The sequence below is a fragment of the Parasteatoda tepidariorum genome, chromosome 3, assembly GCF_043381705.1.
Source record: "Parasteatoda tepidariorum isolate YZ-2023 chromosome 3, CAS_Ptep_4.0, whole genome shotgun sequence".
NCBI lineage: Eukaryota > Metazoa > Arthropoda > Arachnida > Araneae > Theridiidae > Parasteatoda > Parasteatoda tepidariorum.
Genome location: NC_092206.1, coordinates 5,076,144 through 5,096,572, shown reverse-complemented (window position 1 = coordinate 5,096,572; position 20,429 = coordinate 5,076,144). Strand labels below are relative to the sequence as shown.

Below are 20,429 nucleotides of genomic sequence, written 5' to 3'. Positions count from 1 at the left end.
TCAAGGAGGAGGATGCAACTGATATACACTACATATATATTTAAACTATATATAAATAATATAAGCATGAAAGAAAAACAATTTTTAAAAAATGCGGTTCAAATTAAAACGCCTTTGTAACACATTTTTAGATAGGAAGCTTTGGTTTAACTCCTCCCGTTCGCTGAGATACTGTATCTTGACGTCATAGCAAACCACGCCTCATTTTGTGTCACGTGAAGTTAGTTTCGTTTTGGGCTAATTTTAAGTTAAGTTTTTTTTAATATTCGGGTCAGTTTTTTAAATTCTGAATTGATTTTAGAGAGTTTTAAGATATAGACTATTTAAAATAATCAGCATTCTGCGATTACCCAACACATGCAGGTTCTTCATTCTGTTTGGTCAGTGGTTGTCAGTTGGGCAACTAAAAAATGAACTGAATTAAAAAAAAAAAAAAGAAGAAAGAAACATTTCAAAAATATAGCACTCTCCTTGTCAATCTGTTGGAACCATATTTTCCAGATTACGTCTATCCCCTGTAATTTAAAAAATCCAAATCCATTGATAAAAAGGTATGCTTGTTCAGTGAAAGAATGTTTTTCTGTCAGATTTCGTAACCTTAAGTATCATCTGCACTTATCAACTAGCATATTTGAAGTCATTCCCTTCTAATCATGAAGATTGAATCCTGGAGCTTAAAGATCTGACCATTAGATCAAAAGCTATTTAGAGTGGTCCTTTCTTTTTTTCTTTCTTTTTTTTGTGCTCTGTTCATCTTTAAATAATGTTTGCCTAAATTAAAAAATCTTTGTTGTAGGGTTTCACATTCATATTCATGGAAATTACTCAAGCCCCACATGCTGGTAAATAAACCTTTCTTATTCTAATTATGTTGTTACTTTGTGTGTAAATTTTTAAAATATTCATGTTTGTGCTCTCTCTCAGACTATAGTGCAAGATGTTGTTTTCCCCTTAATGTGCAGCAATGAAAAAGACGAAGAACTATGGTCTACTGATCCCCACGAATATATTAGACAAAAGTTTGGTATGTTTCCTCCCTCTCTCTTTTTTAAAATGTAGCTCTCCCTTATGTTCCCCAATCTTTCATTGGATAGCCAGACTTTGACAACCCTTTGTAAACTAACACAGGTGTTTGAAATTTTGCATAAAATAAACTAAAACTGTTACGAAAGAGTATAATAAAGGTTTAAAATAATGATTTAATTGAAAGAGTAATTGTAACATTACACAAAGTGTAACTGTGACATATGCATTACCATTTCTTTTGTCTTTATTTTTCATTAATTAAATGTATTTTAATTAAAGAAGATTTTAAGAGATGTATTTTATTTTAGAGAGATTTTAAGTTCAAAGCAATAAAAATCTATCAATTTTAGAGTATTTTAAAAAGCATTAAAAATTTAAACCTTGTCCTTCTCTAGAGATTTTAAAATCGCTTTGGATTTCTTGTTATTGTAAAATCCAGTTATTTTATTCTATATTTTAGAATGGAAGTTTGATTTTTTTTCTTCTTCCTTTTACAAGGGGAAAAAAATGAAATACTGAGACGATAATTTGTAAAATGATGTAAAAACAATATTAAAAATATTGTATGTTTTCTAATCTTTTCCCAACAATAAATATAATTTTTTTTTAAAAAAAAAAAGAGATTAAAATATTACATAAGCTTTAAAAAAACATGAAGGAAAATTTCTGTTGATGGTTTCTCTGTTCCCTCTTCTATAAGCAGTGAATTCCTTTTTATCATAGATTATATTCTTTAACATTTTAAAGGAGCACATTTTAGCCTGTATACGTTCATATTTATTTTTATATTATCTTTTCTTCCAATAGTGATGAAAAGATTCTCATTTTTATAAAAGAAATTAAATAATGTATTTCTTTCTTAAAAACAATAGGTTAAATGATTTCCTCTTTTATTCCTTGTTTCCTTAATGATGAATAAATAAGTTTATAAATAAAAGTTAAATATGAATAGACATTTTTTAAAATTATTAAAGATTGCTCAGAAAAGGCAGAAGCTTGAAGGATACATTATATTAAGTCTTGTTAGTATGATTTGTTTTTCCTCCTAATGATGAATAAAAATGAAAATTGTTATTTTCAATTGTTAGATGTATTTGAAGATTTTATTTCTCCTGTGACCGCTGCACAGACTCTCTTGCACTCAATTGCCAAGAAGAGAAAGGATATGCTTCAAAAATCTATGGAGTTCGTTATGACAGTTTTGACTAATCCTGGTTCCACAGCTCAACAAAAAGATGGTGGTCTTCATATGGTTGGCACTGTAGCAGATGTTTTGCTAAAAGTAATAATTCTTTTTTATTTTTTTAAACCTTTATATATATTAGGGATGTAACTGAGTGATTTAGCAGAGTACCGAATATTCGGCCAAAAAGATTGGCTGCATACCAAATATTTGACGGCCGAATAGCAACATTTAAAAGGGGGAAATGTCATTATTTCATAATTATCGCTAATAAATATTATTTTTCATATATAAATAAGTTTAGTCATTAATGAAAAATTATCAAAACTTGACTTTATTATTAGTATGTGGGTAAATTTTAAAAAAATAAAACTTTAATGAGAATGTTTAAGATAATGATAAATATTTACAATAAATAAAAAACTGATTAACACTAATAGTTATTTCAAAAAATTAAGTTGTAAGGTTGAAAAAAATAGAGTTTAATTCTTACTACAAAGCTTTCCAGGAAAAAATATTTTCCAGAAAATAAAATTATCCATAAAATGTTAAATGAGATGAAGTCTGAGAAACACTTTTAAAAATGCAGCGCAATCTTTAAAGTGCCCATAAAAAAGAAAAAAATTATATACAGAAGCTGAAAATCGATCTTATTTTTTGAAAGATAATTTTAAAGCTGAACGTCTCAGTTTTCCAATTACCATAATTTCCAGGAAAATTGTAGGTTATAATTTAATAAAAGCGTCGATAAAAACAAATGTTTTTTGAAAAAGGGAAAGCAGGTAAAAACCAAAACAAAACGAAAGATTTCACGCTAAAAATCTCAAATTAATTTTTTTACATTGCCCTATTTTTCGAAATAAGTGACCATAAAAAAAATAATATTCATTAAAAACGCTCTTTAAAAAATGCTGTTAAAAAGAAGTACATTTTTTTTAAAAAATAAGCTAAGAAGCAGAAAAAGGTTTTATTAGTTCTGAAATGTAATTTAAAGGTTGAGAATCACAGTATTCTTAGTTGCCTATTACCTGTCTTACCATACAGGAAGTAATTGTAATTATTAATAAGTAATTGTTATTATAATAGTGATTGTTATCATATTAGTAATTGTTATTATTAATAAGTATCTTTCAAAAAGATATTAGTAATATTAGAGTTAGTTGTAGAAAGATCAAAAAAATTCTGGCATAGGGTTTACATCTTATGTTTTTTTTTTTTTTTTTTTTTTTTTGGANTTTTTTTTTTTTTTTTATTTGGTAAAGTTAGATTCAAAAGTGACATGACATTAATTGAAGGCTTCAATGACCCACCTTCACACTTGTTACCATAATCAGTTCTGTATTTGTGCTTTTATAATAACATAATTGGAAAAAAAAGTTCTTAAATTAAATTTAAATTCATGCTAAAAATTCTTTCTTTTTTTAGCGAAAGATATACAAAGAACAAATGGAGAACATCTTAGTTGCTTATGTTTATCCCTGTTTCCAAAGTGAACATGGATTCATGAGAGCAAGGGTAATTGTATATAATTTCTTAGGACTGTCTTGTTTAATTATTGTTTTGCTGTTATAGTTTATATATTTAGAACCAACAATCATAGTGTAGCCAATTAGACTACTCTTTGTATCTCCGCATAAGATTGCATTACTAATTAAAATGTTGAAAAAGATTAAAGTTGTTGATTTTTATTTTAAACACAACGATATATATTCAAGAATGAAACAATTGGTTAAAAACTAGTTTAAAAGAGGAAAATGTTTAATAACAATGTAAAATGTAAAAATCTGATACCAAAAAAAAGCGTAATTATAGGGTGACTGCGGAACTGAAAAACTAATAATTAAAAAAAAACGGGGAAGGTTTTTTATAATCATTCTTGGAAAATCGGTCTAAAGCTTGAGAATTAATTTTGTCTATGGCGTGTAGAATTTTGTATAGCATATAAGACTGATACAGTGTTTTCATCATAGAAAAAAAATGGGTGAGAATTTCTCACCCTTTCTCAAAAACAGGGTGAGATTTCAAAAAGTTAAGTGAGATTTCTAAAAACTAAAAAAACACAAAAACTCTTGAAAAAAAACATTTCTTTAATTATAATACATTTTTAACGTCTTCTATTTTTTAAAGCACTGAATATTTTTGGTGCATCATAATAGAAGATTTTGCCTTTTCAAGGTATTTGTCCATCTTACATAAGTGCATAAAAAATTTGAACGTCTTATATGAAGAAACCTTACCTACGGTAAACACGTGGTTGCAGAGAAATGCGTTCTGAAAGGGGTTCCGTGGTTGTGTTCGAAAAGTTTCTGAACAATACTGGTAAATAGGGAGGCTAGATAATGGGGGGCAGATGTTGAAAATAATGAAAGATTCAGGAAGAAAAGTGAAACGGATTTTATTCTAAATGGCGTAATTCGAAGCTTTTACCAAAATGCGAGAGATTGGAGAATTTTGAAATTGATTTATAGAATGCGCGAATTTCTCGCGGTAATAATTTTTTAATGCGAGAAAAGAAACAAATATGCGAGATTCTCGCGCTGTAGTGAAAACACTGCTGATAACAAAACAAGGCTTCCACAAACCTTAAAGACTGTTTCTTTTTATGACAATCTTTTTTCTCTTTAGTGAGCTTAACTTAGCATAAAATTAAAACTGTGATGTGCAGAATAATTTTTATTGGGATAAATCAGCTATATATTTTTTATTTATTTAAGTTAATATGCATTGTGTAATTTTATTATAACTTTCTATTTGTAATATAAATGTTATATTTTTAGGCATGTTGGGTAATGCATTATTTTTGCTCCATGAAGTTTAAACATGAAGCCAATTTGGTGACTGCTCTCTCTTTGACGCAGAATGCATTGTTAAATGACAAAGAACTCCCTGTTAAAGTTGAAGCAGCTGTAGCTCTACAAATGCTTATAACCAATCAAGACAAAGGTAATATGATATCTAAATTAGTGCACTAAATGCATTTTAACTGTTAATATCTATTTCCAGTTATGTTAGATTTAGGTAGGGGGTCAACTAAAGGTTTAATTTTACGCTCTTTTTCCGTATTTATTTAGCTCTATACCAATGTTCTTTTTCTGTTATAATTTTACTATTAAGTAAATTATTATTACTTTCATTTTCTAAATCTGCAGTTATTTCCATGGGTTTGACACAAAACTTGTAGGCATCATATTTAATTTTCTCCTGAAAACATTCTTTTTCTACATAGTTTTTCAAACTTAATCTCGGTTTTCCCTTCAGTGGATAGTAATACACGTCGATTCGATAACCTGATTTTCGAAGTATCTTTAATATTTAAAATCTAAATTTTCATCACTCAAATTTTTCCGGTTATTTATCAGAATTTAAGTTTGTTTTTTTGGTTCACTTTTTAAATATTTCAATTAATATTTCTTTATTCAACACAACCGAAGTTTCTACTCATTTTTTTGTTCACATCAATCCTAACATAAATGTTTCAAAAATCTACTTTCTCTTGGTAACCAATATCCTCTCGCTTTGATCATGTAATATATTGTACTTTAAATTATGAAAATGTCAACCTTTGTGAAATAATCATTTATGGTATCAATATTTGTTTAGGAGTGTGATGATTTTTTTAAAAAAAATCATCACACTCCTAAACAACTAGCACGAGCAGGTCCACATAAACCTAAATACAATCTATCTAATATGTAAATAATTAGCCTGTCATAATTAAGACTTAATGCTAAGTTGACTTAGCAAGTTATATAATATTCAAAATTCCCCATGACTTTATCAATACTTTTAACAATCAGGTTTTTGATAGGATTTGATTTTAAAGTTACCTTACATTTAATTTTAAAGTTAAATTTTAATTTTTTTTTTCACAAAAAATAATGTCAATTGAAATTTTACCTTTTGATTGAAAAAGCATGGAATTAAAATCTACATTATATATTTATTGGAAAATGTATATTTTTAAAGCTTGAGGTCATCTTAAAAAAAATTACCCTAATATGCCAAAATAGGGTTTAAATTCTCTACTTCATCTAGTCTTTAAATTTCAATCATGCATTTGTTTCAAAATGGTTGCTATGCATTCAAAGCTATGTATTGTAATAAAAATTTTTTTTTAGGTAGTTAGAGCTTCAAATCCAAGCTCTTACAGTATATTAGAATAAAATCTTATTTTTTTTTTTTTTTTTTTTAAATAATCACGAACCCTGGTTTTTGATCAAATTAGCATTTACACGAGCAAACCTTGATTGTAAAAAAAAATAAGAAGAATGTAAAGAATTAATCACCTTCTCCTTTGATATCTGTTGAACTGTCCATATCTGCTACTAATATTTTGAAATCTGAAACTGGTGTGATGCTTTGAAGCCAGGATTCTTGTAACAAAAATGTCCAGTAGAGGATGAATCTACAGTGAATTTGACGATTTAGAAGTCCCGGCAACTGTCAATGTCGGCATGGAAAGAGTTTCGGCTAACACCTCCAATAAAGATTTCGTCTGGTACAAACTTACTTCCATGACTTTCTCGTGCATTCTGGTGGGTTGTTTTTCAAACTTACTCGTTCTGGCGGGTTGCTTTTCCATTCAATCTCTCTTTCTCTGAGAGCAATCTTTCATCCAGTGTTCAATTTTACTGCAATAATTGCTGAAAGAGTAAAATATGATTCACAACAGAAAGTTGCACATAGTGATTCGTATCCTTGTGATTTAAAAATCAAATAGCGTATTCACACACTTTTAAAATCAAACGTCGTAATTCACATCCACAAGAATTTAGCTGTCATTTTTAAAAATTTTGATTAGAAATTGCTGTAAATAATTACTTTTCAGTTAAATCTTGTTCTTTGCCTTAATTCTGCATAAAAGAATTTTCACATTCTTGGTGATGCAATTATAATAGTTTGAAAAAAAGGGAATAGATAAAAGATAATTTATTTAAAATACAGTTTATTTGTTGTATACTTAATTATCGAGTAATATTTCTGCTTTGTTAAAAAAAATTTTGATTTCCTTTTTTTAAAGCATTTTTCCCTTCCTACTATTACCCCTCTCCCCATCCACAGCAATATTTTCCAAAATTTGGGTGAGGGCTTGATCTGTATTTAAAGGTAAACACTCTAGTTTTTTAAATATCTTTTTGACCTATCAGAAAACGCTTTTGAATGTAATTAATGTTAATTGTAGTCTATTTGTTAATTTTTTATCGAGTGAGGATATTTTGATGTTCGTTTCCACAAAGACCTTTTATCACAAAAAACATTTTCAAGCTTGCTGAAGTCTCGCTGATGCCTGATATGGGACTTTCAACTGTGTGTGTATATATATATACATACACAGCATTAGAAATTAGTATGTAACAGTCAGGAATCATAGGCAACTAAATTTAAAATGTCGTAAATGGAATATATCATTTAAAATATATTAGAATATAAAAATCATGTGAAAGAGGCCAACAATAAATTACTTCCAGAAAAAGTATCATCAAATGATAATCCTGACTGTAACGCCTCAACAAAAGCTCAAATTTGAAAATCGTAACTTCAGTATTGGCTGGGATTCTAAACAAACCACTTTTGAAATTGGAACTTCCTCGGTTCCCTGCTGTGACTTACAAACATTCCAGTTAAAAACCAATTACAAGTTAAGCTTCCCAGCCCAGGACACTCACTAACATTCTTACCCTGTGACATCATACTCAAATATTGTCTGTCATATATCTCGGTCAAGAGTAGGGTGGGGGGGCAAAAAATTTTGGCGTCAATAATGACATCTGATTGTATTTTTCAGGACTTCAAAATTTTAATTTTTAGGTGTGAATTATGACGAACAACCACTTATTTCGAGTCCTGTATATGTATTTTTCACAGACCAATTGAATTTTCTGAAAATGCGAATTTAGTTAAATATATATTTATATTTTCATTCCAGCTGAAAAACATCTTGAACCACACATAAAACCTATTGCTCTTGAGTTGTTGAAAATACTTAGAGAAACAGAGAATGATGATTTGACGAATGTGATGCAAAAAATTGTTTGTACCTATACCCAGCAATTAGTTCCTATTGCTGTTGAAATGACTCAGCATTTAGTGAGTGAATTTTTTTCCTAGCTTGCTTTTACAAACTTGATTGAGTGATTTATGGCATATCACCTTTTGAATCATACCAGATCCTTTATTTTGTTACTAAGTTATCTCCAATGTTTTTTTTTTTTTTTTTTTGTTAAAAAATTTTGAAAACTTTAATTGTAAAAATTTTCACATTTTGAAGCGTATTTTTTCAAGCATGAATTAAATTCCGAAGTAGTTATGTGGAATTTAAAAATTGCTAATTAAAATAGCTTTCTCTTAAGCACGCATGAACCATTTATTCAAAAATGGGATGGCGTAAAAATTCTTTATCTCTTTGTTTTTCGTTTATATTTATTTGAATAAAATTGCAGTTCTTTTTTTCTTTACGTTGTAGACATATTGAAACTTAATAGTAATATTGAAACTTTATTACATTTAAAATATTAGAATATGGTATACAGTTTGCTAATTCAGTTCCTTTTTTCTCTGTTAAAAACTCCCAATTTACTGGTATTTGTTTGTAGTTTATCAGAAAATGTGCCTTGAGCATTTTTTGTATAGGGGTGTGCATCAAGTGTGCAACTCAACTTCATGTTTTGATTGTTTTTGTTCAATCACAGGGATTGTGACCAATACTTTTAAAATTTAATTTTAATCTTTTATTTTGAATTTTATACTTCTAAGTTATGGCTGAAAACAGAAAGACTTATAGCCAAAAATGTGCGTTGTGTGAGATTTGCTTGTTGCAACTTTACCATTTCTTACCATGTGAAATCTGTAGAATCCATATATATATATAAAAAAAAAGAAAAAAAGCTCAAAATTAGATGGATATCTAAAGAATTGATAAGATAGATGGATTATTGATAAGATAGATAGATTAGATGGATATCTAAAGAATTGATATGGATATAGTTAACACTGAAATGTTATTTACGTCATTTTTCAAAGTACATAATGCTGAAGTGACTGACTTGGTGAGAATAGAATTATTATACTTAATTCTAAAAACTAAGTAATTAAAGTTAGTTACTAAATAATTCTAACGAGTATTTTGAATCAATTGGTTTTAACTATTCTCAATTTTTGTCATAATTTTTCATTTGTAGGCAATGACGTTTACTCAGGTGATAAATAGTAATGGTGAGGAGAGCTCTGATGAGAAGACAATCACTGCCATGGGCATTCTTAACACCATGGACACTATTCTTTCTGTTATGGAGGATCATAGAGATATAATGGTGCATTTAGAACCGATTGTCCTCAATGTTATAGGGCTTATTCTCACACAAAGTATTATAGGTATGTTTTCATAAATTATTTCTCTGTGTGGATGCCTCTCAGACGTGCCACTTTCTTTGCCTGATTTCTATTATAAACTTGACAGTTGAAAAATCACTGAATTTTATGCGTTGAAACATAAATAGTACAAAAGCAATCTATCAAACCTGTTTCTGAAGTCTGAAAGGGTATATAGTAATTTACTAAATACAGGGTATCTGCGCTCCTGAAAGTCATGGATTTCGGTATTGAACAAAATTTGTAATGAAATGTCATTTTAATTATTTTTTGAAGAAAAATCTTGGAAAGTCATGGATTTAGGTTGCCGAAGAATCTAATTTTTAAAATGAAATTTAGCCTCCCCCCCTACCAATTTTACAGTGTTCCGAATATCTGAATTTGTAACAAAATTCACATTCATAGTCATATTTTATTAAAATATAAAATGTTTTATCCTCTTCTTTATAAATTATGGTGTAAGAAAAAATGAAAGAAAGGACATTTCTAGAGCAAACTATCTTATAAACTTCCATGATTTCAGAATTTTTTTTATCTATTTATTTTTATTTTAAAATTCTAGTTTAGACTTTTTATGTTAGTTAGTTTTAAGAAGAAATAAAACAGGTTTAAATAACCACATATATTTAGTTATTTAAACTGTACTTAACTGTATTTAGTTATTTGCTTTTGCAATTTTTAATTTTTTTGTAATTTTTATTGCTTTAACTCTTTTTTTTTTTTTTTTTACTCATTTTTAAAGTTTAAAATCAATAATTATGGAGATGCAGAGTTTAACATTTTTGGTTATACCTATAATTTCAATTAATGTTATTATAATTAACTGTTGTGGTTTTGTCGGAGAAATTGGAAACTTTGTTAAGTCATGAAAAATTCTTGGAATTATTCATGGATTTGAAAATTTAAGATGTAGCAGATACCCTGTATATACTATTTTAAGGCATATAGAAATTTACAATTTCTTTAATATGAAAACAAATTTTGTAAGGTAAAATTATTTAATTCAAAATTTGGATTTGATTTCTGCACAGTTTATTTAAAATGATTTTAATTTGATTAACAATCCTAGACTCCTTCAATTGAAGAATTTCTTTAACGAAAAAGCTGTTTGGTTTTAAAAAAATTAATAAGAACAGGGTAAATTAAAGGTTCACAAATTGATATTTTTTTTAAAAAAAACAAATGTTTGATTTCAATAAATATCAGTGAAACAATTTAATTAAAAATATTAAGCTAAGTTGAAATTTTCAACTGAATATTAGATTTTAAGATTTGCAGTTATCAAGAAATTATTCCAATTAACAGTTTAATATATAATGATGGTTTGAAACTAACAGTAGAGCTTTATAATGTGAAGTGAAATTATTTATTATGCTTATAAGAAATATATCCTTTCAATTTATATTTTATTTCATATAAATGTGGCATGTCTGTTTTTTATAATTAACGCTAATTTTTGTTGGATTAAAAAAAATGCACTCCTTATTTAAAAATAGCAGGGATTTTTTTTTTAAGTATATGAAGTGTTTTGTTAAGTATTTGAAAAATTAATTATAAAACATAGTATTGAGTCAGTGTTAAAAGGGGATTTTTTAAAAAATGTCGTTGGAGGTAATTTAAAATTATCAAAAAGTGAAAAACCGTGTAAAAATATGTTTTTTTAAAAAATTAGAAAATGGTGTGGGCTGATGGTGAAGTTGTCCTGAATCCGGCAGTTCAAAAAGTGATATCTGAAATTGAAAATTCACTTATTATAATTACATTGTATTAAAGATATTGGAATTTGAGAAGCTATGTAAAAATGGTGTAAGCAAAACTGTCGTTCTGGAATTAACTCTGCAATAATCATGGTATATGGTTGGTGGTGTTTCATTTAAAATGGAAAGTTTTTTTAGATTTAAATATTGTCATACTTCTTTTATCTAATTATTTAAAATGCATAATCATCTAGGTGTAATATGATTTAAGCTTATCAATATAAAATTTGAACAGTAATTCTTTTTTATATTTCTACTACATCTTTTTTTTCTATAAATATGATATAAAATGTTAGTTTTTATGCTCAAAAATCCACTTTAACAAACACTGTCTCTGAATATAAAGAATATTGCTCCAGAAACCAAGTTTATTTGATCTGAAATGCATTTTTTTTCTTCTCTAAAATAATGATTCTTGTGTTCCATCCCTGTAATTGTTAAAAGGATAAAATCATTTTATTTTAAAACCAAAAATTTAACATGTTTTTGTGCCTTGTCCCTGTTTTAACAGAAAATCTATCATCCTCAAATTTGGAAAATGACATGACCCGCTTTTTCTTTCAGATATGACAGAAGTAAAATGATTTCTTGCTTAAAAGTTAAATTTTTTATTTATTTCGTTTTTTATCGTTTGATATAAATTAATCACTAATTTTTGCCCTGGCTATGCTATTTCTTGTTGTGTGAAGTTAATGAACACACAGTTAATGAAATAAGTAGGTAAATACCTTTTTAATATTTGAGTCATTAATTCCTTTTAATGCAGTTTATCATTCTTTCATCTGCAGAGTTTTATGAGGAGTCCATGTCATTGATATATAGTCTATCTTCAAATTCTATATCGCCAGATATGTGGAAAGTATTTGAACTGATGTACCAAACATTTTTAAAAGATGGATTTGACTTTTTCACTGGTAAGAGTCCTTTAGATGCATATATTTTTTTGTTTATTTTGTCTAACTTATGATTCTTTGCACTCATTGATTTAAGCAATACAATGGGAAAAGGTGCTTTTCTGGCATTTATAAATTTCTTTTCAGTTTCTTTAGAATTTTTTCTGTTGTCATTGTAAACAAGTTGTTGTTTGTATGTTTTTATTAATGACTCTAATATTTTCATAATATAATGCATATTTTAAAATATCAATGTATATTAATTTATTTAATGCTACATTATTTATAACATTGTTATGCTTAAAGCTTCGATGTTTTAAAATAAATCTGTAGTTTATTCTTTTTTTTTATTATTATTATTATTATTATTGAATCATTAAACCTGAAACATATCTTTTCGTCGCTTTTTACATGTGTATGCAGCCCGTGTTTAATTCGATTAAAAAAAAATTAGACCTAATCATTTAAGTAAATTTATATGAATGATGTATATTAAATGCTGCTTATTAGCGACACTGAATAATGTTGAATTATTTACATTAACATAAGTACTGATAAGCAAAAGGGTACTCATTCTTTTACATTCATTACTAAAACAATGTAATAGTAAATTGTTATTCACATGATAAATTGAAAATTAAGAAATAAGTGCATTTAATAAAATTGCATTATAAAGTTAAGATACTTCCAGTTCCTTCAATTACAACTGCCAAAAAAAGCGAAGAAAAAAAAAATAGTAAGAAAGCAAATGCTTTCTATTGATTGTAAGGGGAGCATGGATGTTGCTGAAGAAATTTCCCTTTTCTTTTTTAATTTTTAAGTTTCTTTATTAAAGTGCATTATTTTTAGTCAATTACAAGTGAATACTTATGTCTATATTAATTTTTGTCGTAAAATAGTCTGTAAATAATCGTGTTCTGAGATGGAGTCTACATATTTAATATGTAGGCTCTAATCATATTAGGGCAGCGTTTCTAGATTTTAGAGTAGTCGTCAAAATGTTTATTCTTTGACGCTTTTGCGCTTTCCAAATTTAGTGAATCTAATTATTAACACTGTACTTTAGATATAGCATAGCTGCCAACAACTACAGATGGTCCATTGTATTTCAATTAGTCTTTCACCATTGCTTAAGAAATACTTCTTCAGAAAGAGTAAAAGTAGACGTGTCTGGATATAATAATAATGAACGTCATAATTAACATTGTATAATTACAAATTTTATCATTTCGATGAATTATTGTAAGTTCCAATTTAAAACATATTGTGTTGTCCCTGTTGAAATAAATGATCTACATGCTTCAATATTTTTTTTAATTGTCTGTTTGAACTGTTGTAGATATGATGCCAGCTCTCCATAACTTTGTGAGAGTTGATAGTCAAGCTTTTGTTAGTAATGAAAACCACCTATTAGCTGTTTACAATATGTGCAAGGCAGTAAGTCAATTTTTTTTATTAGAATTACATTTATAAAAAAATTAATTTAGAATCTCACTATATGGCTTGGCATTTAATTTATTAATAATCTCCCTTCTTTATTGTCTGAAACTGTAATTCACATTTTGGCAGAATTGCCAACTGCTTAGGATTCTCAAGGAAATTGGCACAATTACGAATCACATTAGCAATTAAACTCAAAATTGAAAACTTTTTAATGAGAATATTTATATTTTTTCATTTGAGTCTATTTGAATGTAAAATATATATAATCAATGACAAGCTTTTATTTTTATATTTAAAACCACATTGCTAACCTCGTAGCCAATGAGGTTTGGAGTGAATAAATGTCCTCCAACTCTAAAATGCACTATTAAGATATTTTTCCAATTGAAAATATTTAGTTCATAAATTTGTCCCATCTTTGGATGTGGATTGCTCCCATTTCCATTTATTTATGGTCAATTTTGGTTTAAATAAACGTAATTAGTTGATTAACTAAGCAACTTTCTAAAAGCAGTAACAGACACTAGAAAGGAATCAAATGATAAGATAATTTTTTAAAAAAAAGGCAAAATTGTCCCATCACTGTGATACTACTATCAACAGTGATGTATGGTGGACTGTACATCAAATGAAACATAGTAAATCAAAAGATAAATCAAACTCAAATATATGTTCACCAGATATCATAGACATCAATTCAAAGCGATCCATTTAAAATCAGAAGATAGTGTAAAGTGATAATATAAGGTAGTTAAAAACTTGAATTCGTTAAAAACAGTGTCAGACCCAGAGAAAGAAAATAGAGAAAGGTTGTTGAAAAACTTAAATCAGACATAACTTTAAGGCTTTTGAGCAATTTTTGCTTTATATGAAACCATTGTTTGAAGTTCCGAATGCAGAATTACCTAAAATTCATAGCTTCAGAGATTTTCTTTTGGAAATATGTAAAACTGTTTTGATATGATTAATTTTTCCAGACTTTATAAAGAATGCAAAATGTGTATAATACAGTACAGAACCCGTTATCCGGAAATCAAAAAACCGGAACGAAATTCAATAATTTTCTCGCCATTTTTTCCTCATAAGATTTTTCTTTCTTTTTTTAAAGATGTTTACCTTACCATCGTTTTGGAAATAATCATTAGTGTATTACTTCGTTTTTTCTTATTTTTAAGATTATTTCCAATTTTTTTTTTTAGTTGGGTTTAGCTATAAAAAAAAACGGCTTTTGTAGCGATTCGAAAAATCAGTTATCCGGAATAGCGATGGTCCCGACCGTTCCTGTTAATCGGTTCCCTACTGTATATTGAGTTTAATTCTATACAAAATCAAACAATTTATTCAAATTTGGTAATAGTCCATAAGATTCCTAATAAAGTCGTTGAGGAGGACCAGAGATTATTTTGTTAAAGTTTCCAATTATATGGTTCAAAAATTTCCCTTCAACACTCAAATCACAATTTCAGGGCTCAAAGTTGTCCTTAATTTCCTTTAAAAAAAAAAAAAAAAAGAAGAAGAAAGAAAGAAAGTGTCTTTAATTATTAAACATTTCAATAAATGTCCTGAAATTTTTGTTGAAATTAACAGGAAGAAAGAATATTTATCTAAAAAAAATGAATTGTAGAAATTTCAAATTCAAAGCTATATGCCATGAAACAAAATAAATAACAAAATGAACGACAAAGATAAAATTGTCCAACCAAAATCACAGAGTTTAAGTTGGAAAATATAAGTTGAAAATAATAGGTTAAAAATAAAACTAGCCCTTCACATTAGAAGTAAAGCATTATTAATTGACTTTATAACGAATGTTATCTCTTACAATAAATTATTTTTCATAATGAGTTTTTCAACTATTCCCATTCTTGAGTAAGCTTCTATTTATTATTAATATACTGGTGTAATATCTACTTGTTAAACTTTCATTTAGTAAAATTCTTTGGAAAAAAATTTTTTTTAGCTATAGTATAAAAAAAAAATAATGTAGTTCTGATAGAATATTGCTGTGGTGTATAGCAAAAATGTGAGTTATACTTAGCTTTTGTTTTATTGGAAACGTTTCAGCGTTATACAAAATTGAATTGGAACATATTGTTGTTTCTCTGGTTTCAGCGTGTTTCATTTGCAATCCCTTTTAGATATTGAATGGTGAATCAGGTGAAGATGCAGAATGTCATGCGGCCAAGTTATTAGAAGTTGTCATATTACATTGCAAAGGAATGATTGACCCTGTAAGTAATTTAAAATCTTTTGAATATCATATAAATTTTGCGCAACTCTTCTCTAGTGGTAGTCAATTACTTGTTTTAACATATTATCATGTGGTTCGGGTTTTTCCCCCCCCTCAATATTTAATTGCTTAAATCACATTTTGAAAATAATATTTCTAACTTAAGGACTTCAGAATTCTTACTAAAAGCAGATACGTGACTCTTCCGCTACTTCCACGAATTAGTAATTTATGTTCTGACAAAACTTTTTTGTTGTTCCACTAATCTAAGATTTAAATTTCTTTACGCATGCGAAATCTTGTTAACAGAACAAGATAAATCTTGTTTCAGTGCTTAAAAGGTGCTTATTTTTTGTCGAAAAATTTGGCTATGCACCCTGTAAAGGAAAGTGTGCTCTTTTTTGTTTTTATTGGTCTCGTTTAAAAATTTTTCTTTCTCTTAGCTCAGTGTCTAAGAGAAGCATAATAATGCACTAAACAATGGTCTAGTTAGAAAGATTAATTCAGATTTGGAAGATCTAGATGTTTCTCAGCTAGAGCCAGGATAACCAGGAATTTAATTTCTACTGAAAACAGATGAAAACAACTTATCTAGACCTATTAGCTATTCTGTGTATGTAAAATATTGTTTTAAAAAGAAATATTCAAGAAGATGAAGTGGAAATCAAATCCTTGAGTCAATTGCAAAGAAAAAAAGTTGAATAAAATTTAATAATGAATTGAAATTTGGACCAACAAAATTATAGGCAAAAGCAATTTTATAAAAATGTCATGAACACATGAATTGTGCTATTAAAAACTATTCGTATAGATAATCTGGAATATCTCTTCAGTATGTAATCATTTTTTGCTTTAAAGAAAGTTTAAAGTTAATATATTTCCCAAAAAGATATTTTACATTTTCATGGTTTTCTAAGTTAATATCATCTTGTCCTGATCAAAGTTATATAATGTATTAATGCAGCTGACGCTACGCTTTTTTACTGACCACTCTCAGCAAAACAAAACTGTCAAACGCCAATGTTCCAAAAATAGAATATTGTTAAAACATCTTTTAAAATGCACCTAATTTTTTTAAAAATCCAATTTCTTTATTTTATTGTCTTCATGCTCTTTATTTAATGTAATTTATCAAATTTGGTGGAGAATAAGTAGTTAAGAATAAGTTTATGAATTGTCTTAATACACAATATTATTAAAAAAAGAAGTATTATTCTCATGAAAACTAATAAAATTCTGTAGTCATTATTACATTTTAAAATAAAGTTAACCATGTGCTCGTGTATGCAGAATCCTGAAAACCACTAATATTCCGGATTAGGAAATTCCTTGATATGAACTTATTAAAGTAATTCTAACTTTACATAAAGTGGGGATTGCAGTTATCCTGATATTGATTTTTTTTCCTGTTCAGAACATCCTTTTGCATCCCAACTGCAACATTTGATATAATCCATTGGAACAATCGAAAGATTTTGTTTTTTGATCTAACATTTTTTTATTATTATTTATTATTAATGCTTATAAATCTGCAAATATTGATGGTGATTAATTTTTAACTTTTTGTTTGAAGGAAAGTTTCTTATATATATTTTTTTCTTTTTTAGTGCATTCCTTCTTTTGTTGAATTAGTTCTAGGTAGATTAACAAGAGAAGTTAAAACATCAGAATTAAGAACTATTTTGTTACAGGTAAGATAATTTTTTTCAATATTTTATAGTAGCTTGTTTTTTCCTTAAAAGCTCTGCTTTAGATGTAAAATCAAACTAGTTGTTCACAATGAGTTCTGTTATGAATAAAAATTTCTCAAGGTGGGGATTTTTCTACGTTATGTTTACATAGCTGCCAACTATACTGGTTTTTTCAGTAGACTACTAGATTTTGCCAGTTTCTCCTGGCCTTCTGGTTTCATAAAAATTCTCCTGTTTTTTTATTATTATTTTATTTTAGAAAATTCCTTAAATGAGTAAATTTCCTTTAAAAAATCCCTGTTGAAATAGAACTTTTGCACAAATTATTGCTTGCTCGAATTTTTAAATGAGTGTTACTAAATACATAACGAAGCAAGCCTCATTTATAAAAATCAGTTAAAACTTTTTTTGTTCTGAAATGTTAAGTTTATTTTCATTCAGAACTTCCTTTTGAAATTAATTAAATAACCTCTGATGAATGAAATAGCTATTACTATTCAAAATTATAAGTAAATGTAATGCATAACATTTCAAGTTCATTTAATTTTGAGCATAATTGGAAAGTATTGCAATTTTTCTATTTCGATGACTATAAAAGTCTCTGAAATTCCGTATGTGTAAAATATGAAGTACATTTTGCAACAATTATCGAGAAATTTATATTTTGTAAAACCTACTGGATTATTTCCTAACTATGTTGGCAGCTATGTGTTAATGAGTAAGGCCTTTGAGAAAGAATTAATTCAAATAAAAAAAAATCATTAAATTATTCTGTTACTTACTTCATCATATGTCTGTTCTACTTTGTTACACTTTAACTGGGGCAAAGGTAAGGTATCCAACTGCTAGCATTCTGTACTTCCAATTTTTTGACAGATGTTTTTAGATTTGAATTTGCATTTTTTATACTTCCTTGCATTGGATGATAAAATCTACATAGCCTAAAATAGTAAAAAAGAATTTGGCTACTGTTAAATTAATTTACGCCAGTTTAATGAATCATTAATCTTCAATAATTGTAGTATATAAAACTCTGTTTTCTAACCGCAAGATGTGGAAACTAAGGAAATAGTTTCATTTCATTGAAATCTTTTTTTTGAAGGACAATATTTTTATCCTGAAATTGGCAGTGCTCTTTGTTTTGTAAATTTGATTTCAAACTATTTTCTACACCCCTATGGGTAAATGATTCCAAAGTTAATTTGAACCCCTTTTTTTTCCACCTCTCTCGTGGTGAGGCTGTTAAGGTGTTGTCAAGATTACCAAAAATACTAAAACTTTAACTTTTAGTTCTTTTTCACTCAATAAAATATTTTCCAAACATGGGGTCAACATCTGGGTTGCCACTTCATAAGGAAACAAATTAGGAAACGCAGGGAATTTTTAATTTGTTGCTTACAAACTAGGAATTTTTGTCATTTAAAAGATGATAGTTCAGCTATATAAAATTATTTGCCCCTTTTGGTGACCAACTTCTTCCGGATCATGAATTTCATATGGACATTGTTTAGCCCTGCTAATTTTGGGGATTAGGAAAAAGAAGAAGAAATTATTTAATTTATTATAGCATTATTTAGCTCTTCCTTATTACTCTTAACTTTTTCCAGCAGCTGTAACTTACTATCTTCATAATATATTGTCAGTGTGGCCACCCACCTTGAAAGCCTGGAATTATCAGGAAATTTTTTTGTACTGGAAAAAACCTGGAAAAATCAGGAAAATTTGGATAAAAAGCTGGAAAAATCAGGGAATTTTAAAGAAAAGCTGGAAATTTTTTCATGGATATTTTTTTTAAATTCACAAATTTAAATTATTTGCTAATTTTCTTAATTTAAATTATTTTATCCATTATACCCTCATTTTTTAGACACAAATGTATTTCCAAACAGTTAAAATATCATCAACTTAGCTATACTTTGCTTGCAGTTAAATTGCATTAATGCTAATTCTTTCTATTTTAATCGTTTATAACATATTTTAATTTAAAAGAAAGGTTTTTTTTAGAACTAACTATATATTAATATTTAATTTTACTGTTTTGTTGGTAAATATTTGATTTTCAATTCAAAATTCGAATTGTATAGATATCGAAAGTTCGTAATGTTGTTTGCATTCCAGAGATGATATTTCCAAAACTATCTCTCCTTTTACCCTAAAAAGCTGGGAAAGACTAAGGAATATATAGGAAACATATTAAATTATAAGCATAAAATATAAATTTTTTTTTATTCATATGTGTTTAGTCGGAAGAACGAAAACGAAACTTAGTGATTTAGTTGTGCGCTGTACAAGATTCTAGTTGTTAAAACAAAAACAAAAAACTTTGTGTTTAGATTGGAATTCTTCAAATGTTTTAATTTCAAATAAAACCAAGAAAGTATAAAATTTAAGGAATTTTATCTACTTGTTTTTCTATAGAGTACAGAACAAAAAATTAGGCAATTTTACATTTGTGACATTTATTTTTGTATACTGAATCTCTTAAAATAATAGTGCTAATTCAAAACAACATTATTTAAAAATGTGATTTGAGATATTGGCTGAAAGAAAATATGATCAATGAATTTTATAAAAAGCACTGGTAAGATAAAATACAGTATAATGTAGTATACAGTATAGCTCTCTATTGAAATGTAATTACAGGGACTAACAAAAGTGTTGGCACACTTATGACTTTCAATGAAATAAGACTATCCATTAATTAAAATAAATGTTTCAGAATGTATATTTAATAATAAAAAATGCATTCTGTTCCTAACAAAACTGTATGTAATATTTTAAAAACAGGAGAGTTTATTTTTATGAAGTCAATTATCAAAAAGTGCCAAAAACTTTATC

General features: G+C 27.5%; 1 protein-coding gene across 2 annotated transcripts in view; it reads left to right on the top strand.

Annotated features, from left to right (window-relative positions):
• LOC107449398 (importin-7 msk) overlaps window positions 1-20,429 on the top strand; it is a 46,100-nt gene that overhangs the window by 13,417 nt on the left and 12,254 nt on the right. For both annotated transcript variants that reach the window (XM_043043235.2, XM_071178235.1), the window contains exons 7-17: window positions 797-842; window positions 925-1,024; window positions 2,115-2,308; window positions 3,635-3,724; window positions 4,987-5,152; window positions 8,136-8,296; window positions 9,388-9,580; window positions 12,123-12,248; window positions 13,567-13,664; window positions 15,809-15,901; window positions 17,508-17,591. In XM_043043235.2, coding sequence (XP_042899169.1) covers window positions 797-842; window positions 925-1,024; window positions 2,115-2,308; window positions 3,635-3,724; window positions 4,987-5,152; window positions 8,136-8,296; window positions 9,388-9,580; window positions 12,123-12,248; window positions 13,567-13,664; window positions 15,809-15,901; window positions 17,508-17,591 — 1,351 coding nt within the window. The remainder of the gene's footprint in view (window positions 1-796; window positions 843-924; window positions 1,025-2,114; window positions 2,309-3,634; window positions 3,725-4,986; window positions 5,153-8,135; window positions 8,297-9,387; window positions 9,581-12,122; window positions 12,249-13,566; window positions 13,665-15,808; window positions 15,902-17,507; window positions 17,592-20,429) is intronic.